Source organism: Camelina sativa, chromosome 15 (assembly GCF_030686135.1).
Source record: "Camelina sativa cultivar CO46 ecotype springtype chromosome 15, ASM3068613v1".
Lineage (NCBI taxonomy): Eukaryota > Viridiplantae > Streptophyta > Magnoliopsida > Brassicales > Brassicaceae > Camelina > Camelina sativa.
In genome coordinates, this window is record NC_141894.1 from 24634584 (window position 1) to 24653372 (window position 18789).

The window sequence follows — 18789 nt, forward strand, 5'->3', positions numbered from 1 at the left end:
CGAAGTAGCATCTGACGAAGAAGAAGACGATAAATTTTCAACCCGATTTAATGTTTTCGATGACTCTGATATATCAGCCGTTAAAGATTTATAAATCACTATAACTCAGACGTCACATGAATCGACGAGACCTTTCGTTTTCCCTTAAATGTTATAACTGAGCCGTAAAGTAATATATTTCAGCCATTTACTTTCATATTGTTTCTTGTGATAACTCAGCCATAAAACACTATAACTCAGCCGTAACATGAATCGACAAGACCTTTCATTTTCCTGTAAATATTATAACTCAGCCGTCAAGTCATATATATCATTCATTTACTTTCAAATTTTTTCTTGTGATAACTCAGCCATAACTCACTATAACTCAACCGTCACATGACATTTTATTTTCCCGTAAATATTATAACTCAGCCGTAAAGTCATATATATCATCCATTTACTTTCAGATTGTTTCTTGTGATAACTTAGTCATAACTCACTACAACTCAGCCGTCACATGACCTTTCGTTTTCCCGTAATGATTATAACTCAACCGTAAAGCAATATTTTGGCGTGAAACCATCAGTAAACCTAATAATAGACATATTTCCATTCTAAATTTAAATTTTGAGTTATAATAATTTTAATATTCAATTGTTGGAGAAATACTTTTAGAAAAATAAAATTCTAAATTCGAATAATAATTATTTAATTATTTGCAATAATATCTTGTGATAAAAGAGGCGTACCACGATGAGGAAATCTATTGGCAACAAAAAAGCATGAAATTCTGGCTTAGGGTGGGAGATAAAAATACTAAATATTTTCACGCTTCCACTAAGCAACGGCGGGCGAGAAACAAGATTGTGGGTTTGTTCGACATTGATAATGTCTGGACAGATTCGCCCTCGGGTATGGAGCATATTGCTACCAAGTACTTTGAAGATCTCTTTAAGAAGTCGGCTGGCAATTGGATTTCGGAGATGGTACAAGAGATTAATCCACTAATCACAGAGAGTATGAATAGGGATCTTACTCGGGATATTTCTGAAGCGGAAGTCTGCAAAGCTCTCTTTGCGATGCACCCGGAGAAAACACCAGGTCCTGATGGCATGAATGCTTTATTCTTTCAACGATTTTGGTCCTCTTTAAAAGGGGATTTGGTGGCTTTAGTTCGGAATTTTTTCAGGACGGATCGGTTTGATCCTCGTTTAAACGAGACAAATATTTGTCTTATTCCTAAGGTTGACAGACCGCAGCGGATGGCGGAGTTCAGACCCATTAGTCTTTGTAATGTCAGTTATAGAATTATTTCTAAAGTATAATGTTTCCGGTTAAAAAGGTTATTACCTCTAAAGTCGGCCTTTGTCTCTGGACGCTTAATAACAGATAATATTCTTGTCGCTCAGGAGATGTTCCATGGTCTAAATACCAATCAACTGTGTCAGACGGGGTTTCTGGCTTTCAAAACGGATCTGTTCATTCTTTGTACGGAGGTCTTGATAGCAAACATTAAGAAAGCCGAACGGGAAGAGAAAATAACGGGTATCACGATTGCCCGTGATAGTCCTACCATTTCACATTTGTTGTTTGCTGATGATAGTCTGTTTTTCTGTAAAGCAGAGGCAACTGATTGTAGGAAAGTAATAGATATAATAGGAGATTATGGGAAAGCCTCAGGACAAGAGGTTAACTTGGATAAATCTTCCATTATGTTTGGTAAAAAAGTCCCATCTGACTTACGTCCTCAGTTAAAATCGGTTATTGGTATTTCTAAAGAAGGCGGTATGGGTTCGTATTTGGGTATCCCGGAAAGTCTCCAGGGTTCGAAAACCAATGTTTTTAGTTATGTTAAGGATCGGCTGGATGACCGAGTTAACGGTTGGTCTGCAAAGCTTTTGTCGAAGGGGGGTAAGGAGGTTATGATTAAATCGGTGGCAACTGCACTTCCTACCCATGTTATGTCGTGTTACAAATTACCGCAGGAGTTGACTTCCAAATTAACAAGTGCTATTTCTACTTTCTGGTGGAAGTTGAATGATAAAGCTCGGGGTATGCATTGGGTTGCATGGGATAAAATGTGTCAAGATAAGTGTGAAGGGGGCCTCGGATTCCGGGCTTTACAACATTTTAATGATGCTATGTTAGCAAAACAGTATTGGCATCTTATCCATTATCCGAATTCCTTAATGACTCGGGTAATGCGCAGATGTTACTTTAGGAATAAACACCCTCTTTTGGCAATGAAACCATATTCTCCTTCCTTTGCATGGAGAAGCATTTACTCAACTAAGGCACTAGTAGAGCAAGGTGCGAGATGGGCAGTAGGTTCGGGCTGCTCTATCTCGGTGTGGCGTGATCCGTGGCTAATGGATATTCGTCCAAGACCAGCTAATGGTCGAGGTCGATTATTGCTTCCAAGTTTGATGGTTAATCACTTAATTAATCCATCTACGAAGGATTGGCACTTACCAATTCTAGAGGAATTTTTTGATCCGGAGGATATACCGATTATTCGGAGCATTGCGGTCAGTAAATTTAACAAACCAGACTCCTTAGTTTGGCATCATACCAAGTCCGGCAAGTATTCGGTGAAGTCCGGTTATCGGTTAGCAAGGGAGTTGATAAGGGAAGTGGAAATCGGACCTACGTGTACGGCTCTTCGAGCCCAGGCGTGGAAGCTTGAGGTTCCTTCCAAAGTCCAACATTTCTTTTGGCAGGTTGCTTCTGGAACTCTTCATGTATTGGAACGGCTAGCATATCGCGGTGTCCGATGTGATATTCTGTGTAAGCGGTGTGGTCTGGAACCGGAAACCATCAATCACGCTCTTTTTGAGTGTCCGCGGTCACAGAGGGTTTGGGAGTTGTCTCCTATATCACTGGAAGCAGAAGGTTTCCCATATGCATCAATCTATGTGAATCTGGATTTTATTTATTGGAGGGCGGCAGCGCAGCCCGGGATGTCAGCTATTTCTGGTCGACTTCCTTGGATCCTGTGGTCGGTATGGAAAGATATGAATAAAAAAGTTTTCCAGGGTCTGGAGGCAGATCCGACAGAAATTATAAATCAGGCGATAAATGACAAATTATTATGGGATGATGCCAAATCTTTTTCCGATAATTATTTAAATCCTCCGGATTCTGTGGAAGTTAGGGAGCCATTTATCCGTTGTCAGATTGATGGTTCATGGAAATACTCGGATGTTCTACAGGGATTGGGGTGGTGGTTTTGCAATGGGGACGATGTGACGATTCTATTGGGAGCCCGGAGCCAGAGACGTGGTCTTAGTCCCTTACATGCAGAACTGCAAGCCTTGATCTGGGCCATGGAGTCGTTGTTGGCGGCGAGAGTGGATTGTCAAGCTTTTCAGACGGATTGTGCAGAGTTGATCGCAATGGTGCAGAAGCCCGAAGATTGGCCCGCCTTCTCGATTTTACTGGAGGACTTTTCCATTCTCCGATCATCATTTCCATCCTTCACGCTGGACAGGATCCCTCGTGAGTCTAACGTGAGAGCAGACTGTTTAGCTCGGTCTTCAAGGACCTTAGTTTCAGAAATTTCTTTTGTAAACTCTTTCCCTCCGGTTTGGGCAACCAATCTCGGAGTTATCTTCTAATTCATTAATGTTTGGTTGAAAAAAAAAAAAAAAAAATCTCACTTTATGATTTTATTATGCATGTGGATTTGAGCAGGCACAGAATTAGTGATTTTTCGTGCTTTCCTAACAATACTTTTTGTGACATCGAGAGACGTTTTAATACTTATTAGGAATCTGATAGAACAAAAGACCGAGGAAAGAAAGAAGAATACGTTTTCATATTATTGAGAAGACCTTAAACGATAACTCAGCCATAACTTTACCATAACTCAGCCAACTCTCAAATTAGAATGACTAAATAACAGACCAAACCGAACAAAACCGGAAACTATTTTTCCATTATTTTCGGTTAATTACGGTTATATTCGGTTTGTTATCGGTTATATTAAGTTAATCGACCTAATTTGGATAACACTTGGATTATTTATGGTTATATATTCATCTAACTGACCCATAACCGGAAATAACCAAAAAATAATTTCAAAAAAAAAAATTTCAAATGGTTATCATATTAGGGTCCGAATGGTAATCGCGGTTTTGGTTGTGCGAGGAAAGCGGTATTACAGTGCGGTACGGTTCAACTGCGGTACTTGCGGGAGAAATATATTTGTGGGACAAGTGCGGTTTGTATAAAATAAGCGGTACAGAATAATGTTTGATTGGTGAAAAAAACTACTTGCGGTGCGGATTGTATATATATTAATAATTAATTAAATTTTTCATATTAATAAATAAACAATAACAGATATTTATAAACCACTAATACAAAAATTGATCAAAATATAAATTTAATTTTAACATACATATTTTTAAATGTATTGAATAGTTATATCATAAAAAAAAGTACAACACATAAAAAAGTATTATCTATTACTTTGATTTTTCCATAACATATTTGCAATATTATCTCTTATTTACGTCATATGATCTTCATCTGTTATTTCTGTTGAAAAGAAAAATAATGTTTGATTGGTGCAGTTACTCCAAAATAAGCGATACAAAATAGTGTTTGATTGGTGAAAAACAATTTAGGGTACGAAATTCATATTATTTTAGAGAATTTGTTAGAAATACCCCTTTTGGCCTACCTCTTTTCAAAAATGCCCTCTTTTTTGAACATTTTCATTTTTGCCCTTTTTTACACAATTACCCTATGTTAAATTAATTTTTAGAATTTGTTTTTTTAGGTTTGGGTTCTCAATTTACATTTAGGCTATAGTTTTAAAAGGATAGGGTTTAGTATTTGGGGTTTAGGGTTTATAATTTTTTCATTTTATATATTAAAAAGGGGTATTTTTAAAAATAGACACCATCAAAGGGTATTTTTGAAAAGTGACATAGAAAAAGGGGTATTTTTGAAAATCCCCCATTATTTTATTAATAACTAGTATAAATATATATTTTCATTTTTCTATCAATAAATAAAAAATTTAATTTCAAAAATTGTTATTAAAAGTTTCAAAAAGAAATCTATGGTTATTAGAAAAACTGGATTTATTATGTTGACAAAAAAAAACTGGTTTTATTAATAATTATATATGCCTATATATACTACTAAAATTACTATTATTTATTATTAGAATGATTTTGTTTTTAGTACATTCTAAAAGGAGAGAGAAAACAGAAAAGTTATTTTTTATTTGTTATTTGTATATATATGTATGTGTATATGTGTATGTAGATAAAAGATTTATAATTATTATAATAAAAATAAAAAAAGTATATACATTGGCGGTTTTTCTTAAAATCCGCTGGGTAAATGGTGCTTCAGTTTGAGAAAGCGGTACAAGGCTTTATCCTTTGGATAAAACCGCATCTGCTGTTTTTTTTTTCAAAAATACAAATAGTAAAAAAGATTTATGATTGGTGTAATGCAAGCGTTTTTTGGGAAAAACGCTCTAAAATCCGCTCTTACTGGTTGCCAATCACAGCCTTAGTATATCCAAATTACCACCTTAAACCAAACACAATACATGACATGTATAATCAAAACCAAATTGTTATATTAAAACCCATAATGTTGGAAATATGAACCCTAAACCTCAAACTCTAACCCTAACCCTAACCTTAAACCCTAAACCCTAAATGTCATGTTTTGAATGTTTTACACATTTTGATCAGACTGTGTAAAAATCAGTCTTTGTCTATAATTATTACTTTTTATTGCTTATAATGATTGTAATATTTATTTTTTCATTCTATATTTTAATTTTGAGTTATAATAATTCTAATTTACAAATATTTCATAAGTCAGCCGTTTATGTCGATAACTCAGCCATATCAGTCAATTGTTTGAGAAAACTTTTATTAAAAAAAAATTAAAAATTCAAATTCAAATTTTGAATTCCTTTTAAATAAAAATTAAAATCGCTAAAATCTCATTTATTACGCGTGTGGTTCTTAACAATAAACATAATTATTGTTTGCGTCTCCCCAACAACACTTTTTGTATTCTCGAGAAGGTATATAATAAATTAATATATTTGTTGCATAACTCAGCCATAACTTTACTATAACTCAGCTAACCCTCAAATTAGAATGACTAAATAACCGACCAAACCGAACCGAACCGAAAAAATAATTTTTCCAATTTGGTATTTTTGAATTGGTATGTTTGGTTACTTTCGGTTATATTAGGCTTACTTTCGGTTATATTAGGCTAATCTACTTAATTATAATATATTTTGAGTTATTTATGGTTATATATTAATCTAACCGACCTATAACCAGAAATAACCAAAAAAAAAGATTGATTTTTAAAAAAAAATATTCAAATGGTAATAATATTAGTATATCCATATTACCACCTTAAACCAAACACATTAAAACACATTAGAACCAAAACCAAAAAACAAATAATGTTACTCATTTGAACCCTACATCTCAAACCCTAAACCCCAACTCTAACCCTAACCCCCAAACGTCATGTGTTGTATGTTTAACACATTCTCGTGAGAATGTGTAAAATCAATTTTCTCTATAATTATTACTTTTATTGGTTATAATAATTGTAATATTTATATTTCAATTGTACATTTAAATATTGAGTTATAGTAATATAAATTTACAAATATTTCATAAGTCAACCGTGTAAGTCAATAACTCAGCCATCACTTAGTCACTTCATCGGAGTCTTTTTATTTTTTATTCGAATTTTGAGTTTAGTTTTTTTAATTATTTTGTATAATATATTGTGAAAAACTAACTTTATAAATTTATTACGGGTGTGGATCTGAGCAGGTACATAATTATTGTTTGGGTTTCCCCAACAACACTTTTTGTAATATCGAGACACGACACAAAAGACCAAACGAAGCCATACCAAGTACATAACTCAGGCATAACACAGCCGTACGAAGTACATAACTCAGCCGTACGAAGTACATAACTCATAACACAGCCGTACGAAGTACATAACTCAGCCATAACATATATGTTTATTTAATATTTATCAATATTAAATACATAAAAATATGTATCATATGGCCTCAATTCAATGTATATCATATGGCCTCAGTTCACAGAGATATGTATCATATGGCCTCAATTCAATGTTATATAGAAAGATGGCAATTTGTATAAATTGCGTTTCTTAATTAATTTATAGTTTTATACATACTCTATACAATCACAACTAGCATGTTCCTCTTATCCTCCAGCTTTACTCTTCTTTTTCTTCTTCTCTGATTTTTCATTCTCCTCTGCTATCTCCATCTTCCTCTTTTCTTTCTTCTTCTTTTTCTCTCACTTGTCCTCTTCCATTGCCACCACCTCTTCTTCTTCTTCTTCTTGCTTTTCTTTGCTGAGACATCCTTCCATTTCTCCAATCAAAGCTGTCAAATTAGGTCTGTACGTTAGCTTCTTCCTATAGCTTCTTCCTGTAGTCAGCAAGATCCATAACTCTCTGAGCAAAGGTCTGTACGTTGATCAGGTCAACTGGTGATAAATCATGGCCTGTCAACAAGTAAGAAAATAACCGTCCCAGAACAATTGATACTAAAAACACATTTATTCATTGCTATAAAAAAAACATGGGCGTAAAGATAGTTGTCGTTAACTATCTTCACTAGCTCGGGGAAGTGCCACGAATACCATTCCCTGTAAGAACATTGTAAACAGTTCATCTACCAATATTTCTCAAAGGTAAATTGCAACACATAATCTGAAAGGAAAAGCACAAAACAAGCCTGACTCTCATGGCAAAGGAATTGATATCCTCGTCAAGGAGGAAAATAGCTTGAATAACCATGTTATCCACTCGGTTAACATTGAACTTCACCTTGGCTCTGCTGTAGCTATGAGCTAATCCAAGCTGAGATTTTTCAAGATCACCAGGCTACATAAATAGAAAACGTTTATGAGAACACAAACCAGAGGTTACAAACAAAAAAGACAAGAGAAGGCCTTTAAATACAATGATCATGTTCCTCAGGTGGGTTCTCACTGGTTCTGGCTTCTCACCTTGTGGTACCTCCCTTTTCTGTTAATTAACCAAACAAAACAAGCTTGTAATCAGACACTTGACCAATGTTTTAGCTGATCGTGTCAAGGGTATATACAGAATGTAAGACTCATAACAAGAGAGATAAGGCTAGACACTCATAATTAATGCAGAAACTAAGCATAAGAATAAAACATACATTAGTCATGCTATACAGAAACTAACTCAACAGGAACTAAGTTATGAATTTCACTAAAGACATAGACATTAGCAGTTCACTTCAAACAAGCCTTGAGTACAGTATGAGAACCTATGAAAATGAGTTTTACATTTTGTATGAAAATGAACACAACTGCAAACAGAAAATGAATGAGTTGCCAAAAGAAGACCATGGAGAGAAAGAGATACTTACAAGTCTTAACACATGCCAACTTTTTCGTTCATAAACGAATATCAATATTACCATAATTGCTACCTGAAACAAAAACCTAGAATAAAAATCGAAACCATGTAAAAATAAGAGAGAGTTATCACTTATACAAAAAAATAAAAATCGGGTTAAGGGATTAAGGATTGAAGAAAGAAGGGACAAAAACCCAACAGAGGAAACAGGTGAAAACGGTCAATCAAACCTTTACCGATAGATCATAATATCCTCTTCCACAATGAATCACCGATAGAGATCTAAGTAACCTCCTCCATAACCTATAATCAAGACAATAGAAGGAGAAGTGAATAATATAGGATAGATAAAAAGTGAAAATTCAGTATCGAATACAAAGTCCAATACATCACAACTACCATGAAATCTGACCTGATTCCACAAAGAGATAGCAAGCTAGCCTCGAACCTGAAGGCTTAATCTTATTAGTATCCCCTCCTTAACCACTGTGACACAACAAATAACTGAGATAAACTGTACAACAATTGAATCTATAGTCTTTTCTCTTTTCTTTTCTGTTCTCTTCCCTCCTACATTGAAGAAAGTTGTGAATGGGAAACAAATCCAGATAATTTAGCTAAAACCTGGTGATGCACACATATAATACACAAAAATTACTAAACAAAATTCACACAACTCATGAACCAATAGCAAAAGCAGATTTTCGAGGGTTCATCAATGAAGAACAAATATTAACTAAGGGAAGCTAATTAATAATTGAATTTGAACAGAAAAACATAAGGATCTTGTTTGATCAAATGATAATAAAAAATTCTACTTTTTTAAATCAAATCGATTTCGAGATTGAGATCAAAATCATTAAAGAATATATATGGTCATAGGAGTCAGATCTCCACAATGCATATTGTAAAAAGTAAAAACCCAGAATCCAACTTAAAACAGCCCAGAATTCAGTAAGTCTCAAATCGATCAAAGATCATCATCATCAAGATAAGAAGACAAAGAAGCTAAGGTTTATAAAAAACCAGAACGAGATTCAACGCAGAGAGAAGAAGAGAGAGAAAACTATATATCCAATTGTTGTTCAACATATATCAATAATGTGTTGTGTTCCAGTGGTTATGGAGAGGATTGTAGGATAAGGAGTGTCCAGGTTTGAGCCTAATGTGCTACCTCTTTTTTCCTCTTTTTTTAACACAACTAAAACGACGTCGTTTCACTCTGTCTGCACACGTGGATTCCACATTATCATCGCTTAACGGAGATATTAACAGAGTTAAGCATTAAACACGTTTTTGTATGTTTACGCACAAAATCAGAAGTCCAGGTATGGAATTCAAAACTTTTAAAAGTACATGTATGTTTGAGCACAGCCAATAGTCCGATGTATGAATCGAACATATTGTAATTGTCTCAGGAATAAAAAAGCCATTTTGTAGAATTTTCTACAAAGTCCTATAAAGTCCAATACATCATAATTATATAGAATCTCCTACAAAGTCCTACCTCTTTTTTCCTCTTTTTTTAACACAACTAAAACGACGTCGTTTCACTCTGTCTGCACACATGGATTCCACATCATCATCTCTTAACGGAGATATTAACAGAGTTAATCATTAAACACGTTTTTGTATGTTTACGCACAAAATCAGAAGTCCAAGTATGGAATTCAAAACTTTTAAAAGTACATGTATGTTTGAGCACAGCCAATAGTCCGATATATGAATCGAACATATTGTAATTGTCCAGGAATGAAAAAGCCGTTTTGTAGAATTTTCTACTAAGTCCTACAAAGTCCAATACATCATAATTATGTAGAATTTCCTAAATATTTTTAACAATACTCAAAAACTCAAAAATCCGTCAAAAATGGATCCTTAGATGTCCTGACTCCTATAGCCAAACTATTATCCAAATTAGTGAAAATTTGAAAAAGGAATATATCTACCCAAAATCCCCTATATATTAAAAGAGAAGCATTCGTGAAAAAAAAAGCTGACGTATCGTCGCCAGAAAGCTCGATGCACAATTTATTATTTATCCTTAATATTCTATAATATTATATAAAACTATAATTGCTATTTAGTATATTTCTATACATAATATTTTGTTTCTATAAATTCTAAAATTGGTAAATATTATTTAAATATTAATAAATATTATCCCCTACATGTTCTCGAAATTATTTTCAAAACTTATGTATTATAATATAATTAAAAAATATAACATGAGACGTAAAATATATATTTTTAAATGATATTTTCAACAATATAAATAACATTATTACTTATTTTTAAAAAATTTTGACGAAAAAAATGAAAAATAATTTTGAACAATAGATATTAGAAAATCTTTTAAAAAACAATTTGATGGCATCTTAAATTTATTTTAAACTATAAAATATTTAAACTAATGCAAATCTTAATTTTTCAGTTTTCCATATAGAAAATTTCTAGTATATATGACTATCGTATACTAAAGATTACTTAATTTCAAAATTAAAATATTAAAAAATATAAAATCTTATATATATATATTAATATTATTTCTTAAAGATTTCAAGGACGGGTTTTTATAGATAAAAAAGTATTATACCTCTTATGGAGTATAGGTATCGGGACATGTTTGACCTGATTAAGAATTTAGGTCATTCGTTTCGAGAAGTTTTAATTTTTTTGATGGTTTTTATCTGTTTCATAATTTACAAGTTTTAAACAATTCTGATTAATCACTAATTCGGTAAACATTAGATTTGGGTATGTTGTTTTGTGAATCTTAATTTTATGCTCAAACCTTTATTATTTCAAAAATCACAAACTCAATGGAACCAAACTAATATAAGTTTGAACTGTAAATGATTTAACTCTATGTGTATATAATATATCACAAACCTTATAGTAAACATAGTTTTTGAAATCAATCACACACGTACATGCGGGTCCGTACCTAGTTTTAGATTATTTACTGTTATCTCAAAAGTCAAGACCTCTTTGTTTATATGATTTGATCAAAAATCAAAAGGTACACCTTTTGGCTATATGTTTGATCGAGTAAGTTGCCATGGGATGATAGCTCTAAATTATAATGTCATTGAAGATTAATATTTCTTAAGCTGAAGTGATTAAACCGATGATTTTCTTTGATACCTGTAGAGCATAATTTTATTAGAAAATGTGACAAAAAAATAGAGATTATTGGCATTTTAGTAAATTTTTCAAACTTAATTAGAAATGTACACTACAATAAAAAGTGAATATTGTTACCAATTCAATGGTCATAATATATTAATTTTTGGTCACAAATACTTTATTGTGACGAAAATGAAACGGATTGAAGAAGGTCACAATAAAATGGTCACAAATGGGTGTAAGTCACAAAAAAGTCATAAACAGTTGTGACGTTTTTGAAGTAACAATTCGTCACAAGTTGTGACGATAATTGAATAGTCACAAAAAAGTTGCAATTTATGACGGTTAATAGAGTCACAAATATGACACAAAACATGACCCAAAAAATGTCATATATTTGTTACAAATTAGTACTATTTTAAGTCACTACGTTGTGACTTTTTGCCACCAAAATACAATCACAAACTAGACACAATTAGTGACTCAATTAGAGACACACAACCGTCACTATTTTTATTTTTATTCTATTTTATTTTTATTTTTTAATTACCATATTTGTATTTATTTGTGACATTTCACGTTCTTAGATTTTTTTTTAAATATTAAATCCATTCACCATATTTCAACAAATATATAATTTTAGAATAAAACATGAAAACTAAAAATAATATGCAAACGATAATATATAGATAACAAACTAACATCCAAATACAAAGTTGATACATAAACACAACTGAAAGGAAATATAAACCAAGCACAAAGTTAATCCATAAACATAAGGAAATACAAACAAACCATAGTAGTTAGATAAAGGTGGATGGTCTTGGTAGTGGTGTTGGATTTAGACATTTTGACTTGCAAAAGATTCAACAAGTTTCTCCATAGCTTCAAGTCTTTTCTGGATTTGCTGATTTTCTTCAAGGTTTTTTTTCAGATCAGTTTCCATCTCCTGCATCCGATGTGTTATGTCTCTATTTCTTCACCAGATTGTGGTACACTTGAAGAGGCACCAACAGATGGTAAAAACTCACCAAGTGCTCCAAGTCCAAAGATATGACCATGTTTCGATGATCCAGCAGCCTAGAAATAAAAAATAAATACATAAAGCTATCATACACCAAACCAATACAACACACACAACTCACGACCAAACAATAACATATATGGTGACTAACAAATTTGCTCACGACCAAACACACAACTCACGACCAAACAACTCAAGCCCAATACACCACCCGTACGTAACTCAAACCAAACAATAAAACACGACAGTTCCATGGTGACTAACAAATTTGCTCCACCCTAATAACATATATGGCTAAACCTCAATATACTAATCACAAATATATAATCTCAAAAAATCTTAAAGAATATAAGGTTTAGAAATGTTACCTTGATATAAATCTCATTTTTCTCAGCTTTGTCAAGATTTTCAGCTGTCACATTCTCTTCACCAGAAGATTCAAGTTTTTCCAAGCGTTCTTGTACATGCTTTTCATAAGTTTCTGCAACCAATCTTGCTCGTTGATCAACATAGGTTCCGTCAGGCTTTTGATGTGTTTTCTTCATCACAGAAATAAATGAGTAATCTTCATTGTTTGCTTCCTATAAACAAACAATAAAACTAAGTGAACTAATACAAAAATGATCACAAATTTATATGGAAATTGATAGAAAATGTGAACATTACCAAAGCAGCTTGAACTTTGACATACGAACTTGAACCTGCTAGATGAGAATGTGGGCCTAAACCATTGCGATCAGACATTCGGGAAGCACGAGCCTTCTCACTTGTTGCTTTTGCTTTTGCTGTTGCCCAATGTGCCTGCATAATCGTCCAATAATCAGACAAAATCCAATCTGGTTTTTCTCCTCCCTTCTTAGCATGGCTTATCATTCCTTTGAGGCGATATGCAGCAAGCTTTTTGAACTCTCGTTCAACTTGATAGTTGATAGAAGCATCCCAGTTAAACTTTTTCTAAGAAAACAGAGTAATCACACATGATGAGTAATACTGTAAATCATTTATGAAATAGCTTAATGAAATATAATAGACAACAGTACTACCATAAACAGTGTAAACCAGGTTCTTTTGTAGAAGGGAGGCACTTTTCTCCAAGAGTACCATGGTCCCTTAAAACAACTTTGAATGACCTTTCGTACACCAGTTGATACTTGGGTGTGGTATTTAAACCTGCTCCATTGAAATACATTACTTTAGTTTGAGTTATAACTATGTGAAAGTAATCAACAGTATGTTGAAATAAATCCATACCATTTAGCTCCATTTAACCGAGATGGATGCAGCACAGGTAAACTTGAACGATCCACAAATGGCTCTTCCATTGTTACACTATAAACACATAAACATTCAAAAGTTATCAACCCCAAATTTTACAAAGTGAAAAATTAAACGACTCTAATCTAAATTAATAGAGATTAACAAGTAAGCAAAGATTGTGTAAAACCACAACAACAACGATTACCAAAGATTTGTAAAACTTGGAAGCGAGTAAATATTAGTAATTAAACATCAAGATTAACTTCTAAAAATAAATAAAATTATAGAAATACCTTTCAATGAGATCTGTGAAATGGAGACCTGAGAAGTAGAGGGAGGTGGTTAAATAGTTTTGAGGCAGTTTTAGGGGTTTTAAGAGTGGGGGGAATTTCACAAAAAATTAAAGCGCTAATGAAAATTTTAGGTTCTATTAGGAAAAATTAAGGCGCTATTTTGGTATTAAAAACAAAATTTTAAGGATCTAGAAAATTCTAATATGGTTAATTTGTTTTCTCAATTAACTTGTTTGCATATATCTTTAAGTACAAATATCTAAAAAATTAGAGACAATATTATTCCAACCGGTTAAATTACACCCTAAATAAAACAATCATTAATAAAACAAAAATTAAACATCTGATTCTAATTAATTAATAATAAATTAAAAACGATTACTAAACATACCTTACTCTCTGTAAATTGCTTCTCAAAGATCATTCGCTGTTTTGCATATTCAGGATCGTCCTTGTTTCCTTTCCAGAGATTTCACGTTGTGGGGATTTCGATATCCTCTTCCTCCACATCAGTCGGACAAACCAACTCCATCGCATCCGGATCTGTCTTCGTCTTCTTCAGCGGCGGAGAAACCAACTCTCTCTGATCTCTAGCCTCGATCAACATATATATTTTTTTTTTCCAATTAAGAAGATGAGAAGATTATCTTCTTTTTTTCACCAGCTATGTATATATATATAATCGGATCAAATAATAATGGGTTTGACTAGTGAGGAGGAAGAGGAGATCGATCGCTTCTCTCTCTTTTCTCTGCTCCATAAGCATAAATAAAGAAGAATAAAAGAAGAACAAGACAAGAGAAATAAAAAAAACAACAAGAAGCTGCGTGAAGTAGAACAAGCTCATCTCTTCTCACTTATGCAGCTGCGTGAAGTAGAGGTGTCTCCGTGTCGTCTCTTCTTCTTTTGTGACCTAAACTGTTTCCAACTGGGCCTAAAACAATTCATCTAAAGCCCATTCTGATATCGAATTAACTAGTGTGATTAATAATTTTCAGATTATTTTATGTCATTTGAACTCTTATGGAAAAATTGTATTTTCAGCTCTCTTTTTTCCATTATTAAAACTATTTTATTATTTAATTGGAGTAACAAAAGTGGTAATAACTATGTCACAATTTATGACTAAACACAAAGGTAACTAAAATAGTGACTAATTTTGACTAGGTATTTACAAAATATTTGTAACTAAAAGTGACGTAAATATAGTCACAAAAACCGTATAATTTAGTTACCTTATTTAGTTACAAATCCGTAATTATAATTGTGACTAAATATTTTGTAACAAATTCGACACAAATAGTGACAAAAATTAGTTACCTTTAAGTCGGTCACAATATTATAACTAAACAGTGACATATATATGACCGTTTTAAATACGTCACATTTTCGTATCTAAATCGTCATAATATCATGACAGACAAACAGTCACAATTTTTCCGTCACAATATTCACTTTTTCTTGTAGTGGTAATACATGTACTATTGATAATTGGAGAAATAGTCAGGGTCCCACTTATGAGATAAAATGTTTGTAAGATAAAATTGTGAAAAAGAAAGAGAAATGAGATGGTGTGTTTGTTTGTCTGAGAGAGAAAAATAGAGAAAAAGATATATCTATTTTTTTTTCTTTTGTCATCACACCCTATCATATATATTTATTCAAAATTTTGGTAATATGACATTTCAAAAAAAATTTCAGATATATAAAAATTTATATTTTTTCTTTATAATTTGATATGTATTTTTTTGATGATTTTATTTGATAATGTTAAATATTTTTTTCCAAATTTTGTATTCGTACACATTATTAAGTGTACGGATGTCTGCACACCTTATTAAATATACAGATATCTGCACACCTTATTAAATGTATGTCTCTACGTAGAATAGTATGATATACTCTTTATAATTAAATACGAAACATGAACCATATAATAGAGTGATATTATATATATATATATATATATACCCTCAGTTCTTCTTGCCATGACCACAGTTGCTTGTACAGCTCGTATCTTTACAACTACAAAGGAGAATTACATTAAGTTTAAATCCCAAAACTAAAGTTATAATTTAATGAGAGCAACTGAGCAAGAAAATAATTTTACTTACATTCATTGTGTGAAGATTAAATCAAAGTTGATTCTCCTTCATTCCATGTTTTTTTCTTCCATTCAATATGTTTATAGATTAACACCAAATCGTTAATATTTTTTTTTTAGCAATTATGAAGAACAAAATGACACCATTGTCGGGGAACGAAAGAACGAACTAAATCGTTAATATATATCTTATATTAAAAGTATTGTACACTATATTCAATAGATTGGTTCAATGAATTTGGGTTGAAGAGATCATCTTTCATTTGAAATATTAAAAATCAATTTATAACACTTGGGAGAGAGTACACATAACGTAACAAATATTATTAGATAATAAGAATCACCATATAAAAGAAGTAGCTTACCTCCATAAACCATAAAAATTTCGGCTCAAGACCATGACGATTCAGGTATGCTTCGGTGTCGTTTGTATGACTGCACATAAACATTAGTCAACATTAGTCATTATCAACAAATAAATATATGAAAAATATAATAATTATATAGACAAAATGAACAACACAATCATGGAGAAAATTTTGTTTTTAGAATGCTATAGTAATAGTAAAGAAAATCGTTGAATGGTTTGGTGAATAGTAAATATTCATTTCCACTACTATATTTATAGTAGAATTTAGATGGTTAGAAATTGTCAGATAATACATTGCATTCAAATCACAAAATATTTTCAAGACAATGATGAATCTAAAATCAAAAATTTATTCGCAAAATAAGCTATATTTGAAAGTACTAAATATTTTATTTAGATTATATTTGAACAATATTATAACTATTTTTAAATATTTTGGTAACAATCTATATTTTTTTAAAAAATTCTTCCATCTAATACTAACCATAATTACTTAGTATAATCTTTTTTTTGTGTCAAATTTGTATGATTTTGTTATGAAAGTTTTTGAAAATCAAAAATAAATGATGATTTGTTTTGATTGAATTATATTAAATTGGATTGTTATTTTCGGAAATAACTATTAATATATGATCAAATAAAATCAAATTCAAAAGGTTAAATATATAAACTATCGTAACTTTAGGTGCAAATTTAAGAGTTGTTGACTTGTTAATTGTGTATAGCCTTTAACGACAGATATTGAATGATTCGTTTTATTAAATCATATCCATTTTCTTTGATTTTTTCAAAAACTTGCATTAGAATTAAGAGAGAATATTAGGGGATTGATATTTTTAGTATTTATGGTATGTTATACAATTACGAAAATCAAATTTAAATATAAATTAGCTAAAATTATTCTAACGAATAATTTATGGAAGGCGCGTAATGCAAAGGTTTTCGAAAATATTACAGAACGTCCAGAGGAAACGGTCCGGATAGCTGAAGGTGAGGCTGTATCCTGGCACAAGGCTCAGGAGGGAGGTGAAGATGGGGTTAACTCTAACCACCCTACGGTAGCCGAACCCCGCCCACAGAGGCCCAACGGCTCTCTACCTTTGTTCTTTACAGGTTACCGATGTTTTGTGGATGGTTCTTGGAAATCCAATGATCGGTTCGCAGGAGCAGGATGGTTATGTACCCAGTCCCATGACCCAAGGCCAGGAAGGGGAGCTACTAATTTCCGGCGAAGTCTTTCCCCCCTACACGCTGAAGTGGAAGTTTTCATTTGGTCAATGCGATGCATGATCGGACACGATTACCGCGATGTGGCTTTCTACTCGGACTGCGCTGATTTGGTGAAGATGGTGTCTTCACCGCAGGACTGGCTGGCTTTCTCAACTTACCTAGAAGATATAAGAACGGACAGGGAGGAGTTCTCTTCTTTTTCCTTATCTTATATTCCCAGAGATGCAAATTCAAAAGCGGATCTTCTTGCACGCTATGCGTGCACTTCTCCGCAAAGTGTTTTGTATGTAAACAAGTTCCCTACGCATTGGCTCGTTTGAGCTAATCTTTTATTGTCAAAAAAAAAAAAAGAATAATTCTTTGCCCCATATTATTGGCAAACTTAGAGTGTTTATATGTTTGACTCCGCGTTTATTTGTTCATATGACAATTAATCATGACTAAGAGGTTTCAAATTTCTAGGATCTGAATATAATAAACCCGAGTCTTCTAGGATTCGTGTGTCAAGGCAATGGATACATACTAAATTGCCCTTTCGTTTTTCTTTTTTTCAAATTTTTTTTTCTGGAAGTATGGTATACTCGTTTTTTTTGTTTTTTATTTTCCTAAGTGTGATCCCCAATTAATAGTATATATATAATCAATTAAATTTGGTTACATATATAAAAATTTCGATTTTTAATTCTTTCCATTTATATTAATCATGATTAATTATTTAAATATTGTTAAGAAAATATAGCAAAATATAAATTAAATGATTATTTATTTTTATCTAACTGTATTAAATAGATTTGTTATTTCTGTAAATATCTCCTACAATATAAAACCAAATCAAATATGTTTACATAGATGTATATATATATATATAATTTTCGGTTTTAATTCTTTAAATATTATGGAAGCAAACTTTAAACATCTTCCAAAGCTATTGAATGATTATCGGTTCTATTTATATTGC

At 32.1% G+C, this 18789-nt stretch overlaps 4 protein-coding genes across 9 annotated transcripts; 2 read left to right on the plus strand and 2 right to left on the minus strand.

Moving 5' to 3' along the window:
- The first annotated feature begins 764 nt into the window (after positions 1 to 764).
- Positions 765 to 3687, plus strand: LOC147927051 (uncharacterized). The gene is made up of 3 exons (XM_087487278.1): positions 765 to 1277; positions 1392 to 3491; positions 3676 to 3687. Exons 1-3 carry the CDS (start codon positions 765 to 767, stop codon positions 3685 to 3687), a joined length of 2625 nt encoding a protein of 874 aa, XP_087343404.1.
- A 3467-nt stretch (positions 3688 to 7154) lies between these two features.
- LOC104747280 (nucleolar protein 56-like) lies at positions 7155 to 9588 on the minus strand. Of its 6 annotated transcripts, none has more exons than XR_015582821.1 (6): positions 8837 to 9588; positions 8655 to 8727; positions 8435 to 8497; positions 8043 to 8061; positions 7769 to 7917; positions 7155 to 7679 (listed from the first exon to the last, which is right to left on the minus strand). XR_015582821.1 is itself a non-coding variant. In XM_087489544.1 (6 exons), the coding sequence occupies exons 3-6, from the start codon at positions 8486 to 8488 to the stop codon at positions 7529 to 7531; spliced, it is 420 nt and encodes a 139-aa protein (XP_087345670.1). In that variant the 5' UTR covers positions 8489 to 8497; positions 8661 to 8727; positions 8837 to 9588; the 3' UTR covers positions 7155 to 7528. The 6 variants fall into 6 exon arrangements, 5 of the variants coding, with proteins under 5 accessions (XP_087345670.1, XP_087345669.1, XP_010467189.2 ...); XM_087489544.1 differs by having other exon boundaries at positions 7996 to 8061; positions 8661 to 8727; XM_087489543.1 differs by having other exon boundaries at positions 7996 to 8061.
- A 2630-nt stretch (positions 9589 to 12218) lies between these two features.
- On the minus strand, positions 12219 to 15003 carry LOC104747281 (putative transposase-like protein At4g04430). Its single transcript, XM_010468892.3, is given in 8 exon segments — positions 12219 to 12522; positions 12525 to 12633; positions 12946 to 13158; positions 13244 to 13531; positions 13621 to 13747; positions 13829 to 13906; positions 14128 to 14155; positions 14519 to 15003. Coding segments are annotated over 6 exon segments (936 nt in total). The 5' UTR covers positions 13900 to 13906; positions 14128 to 14155; positions 14519 to 15003; the 3' UTR covers positions 12219 to 12394.
- A 1626-nt stretch (positions 15004 to 16629) lies between these two features.
- LOC147927052 (uncharacterized) lies at positions 16630 to 18151 on the plus strand. Its single transcript, XM_087487279.1, has 2 exons — positions 16630 to 16641; positions 17525 to 18151. The coding sequence occupies exons 1-2, from the start codon at positions 16630 to 16632 to the stop codon at positions 18149 to 18151; spliced, it is 639 nt and encodes a 212-aa protein (XP_087343405.1).
- The last annotated feature ends 638 nt before the right edge of the window (positions 18152 to 18789 follow it).

Coding starts and splice junctions, on each gene's coding strand:
- LOC147927051 (XM_087487278.1), top strand. CDS start 765: ATGAAATTCTGGCTTAGGGTGGGAGATAAAAATACTAAATATTTTCAC. Junction 1,278..1,391: donor GACCCATTAGTCTTTGTAAT/GTCAGTTATAGA, acceptor CTTGTCGCTCAG/GAGATGTTCCATGGTCTAAA.
- LOC104747280 (XM_087489544.1), bottom strand. CDS start 8,488: ATGGTAATATTGATATTCGTTTATGAACGAAAAAGTTGGCATGTGTTA. Junction 8,062..8,434: donor GTTGGCATGTGTTAAGACTT/GTAAGTATCTCT, acceptor GTTAATTAACAG/AAAAGGGAGGTACCACAAGG. Junction 7,680..7,768: donor TCCTTTGCCATGAGAGTCAG/GCTTGTTTTGTG, acceptor ATGTTCTTACAG/GGAATGGTATTCGTGGCACT.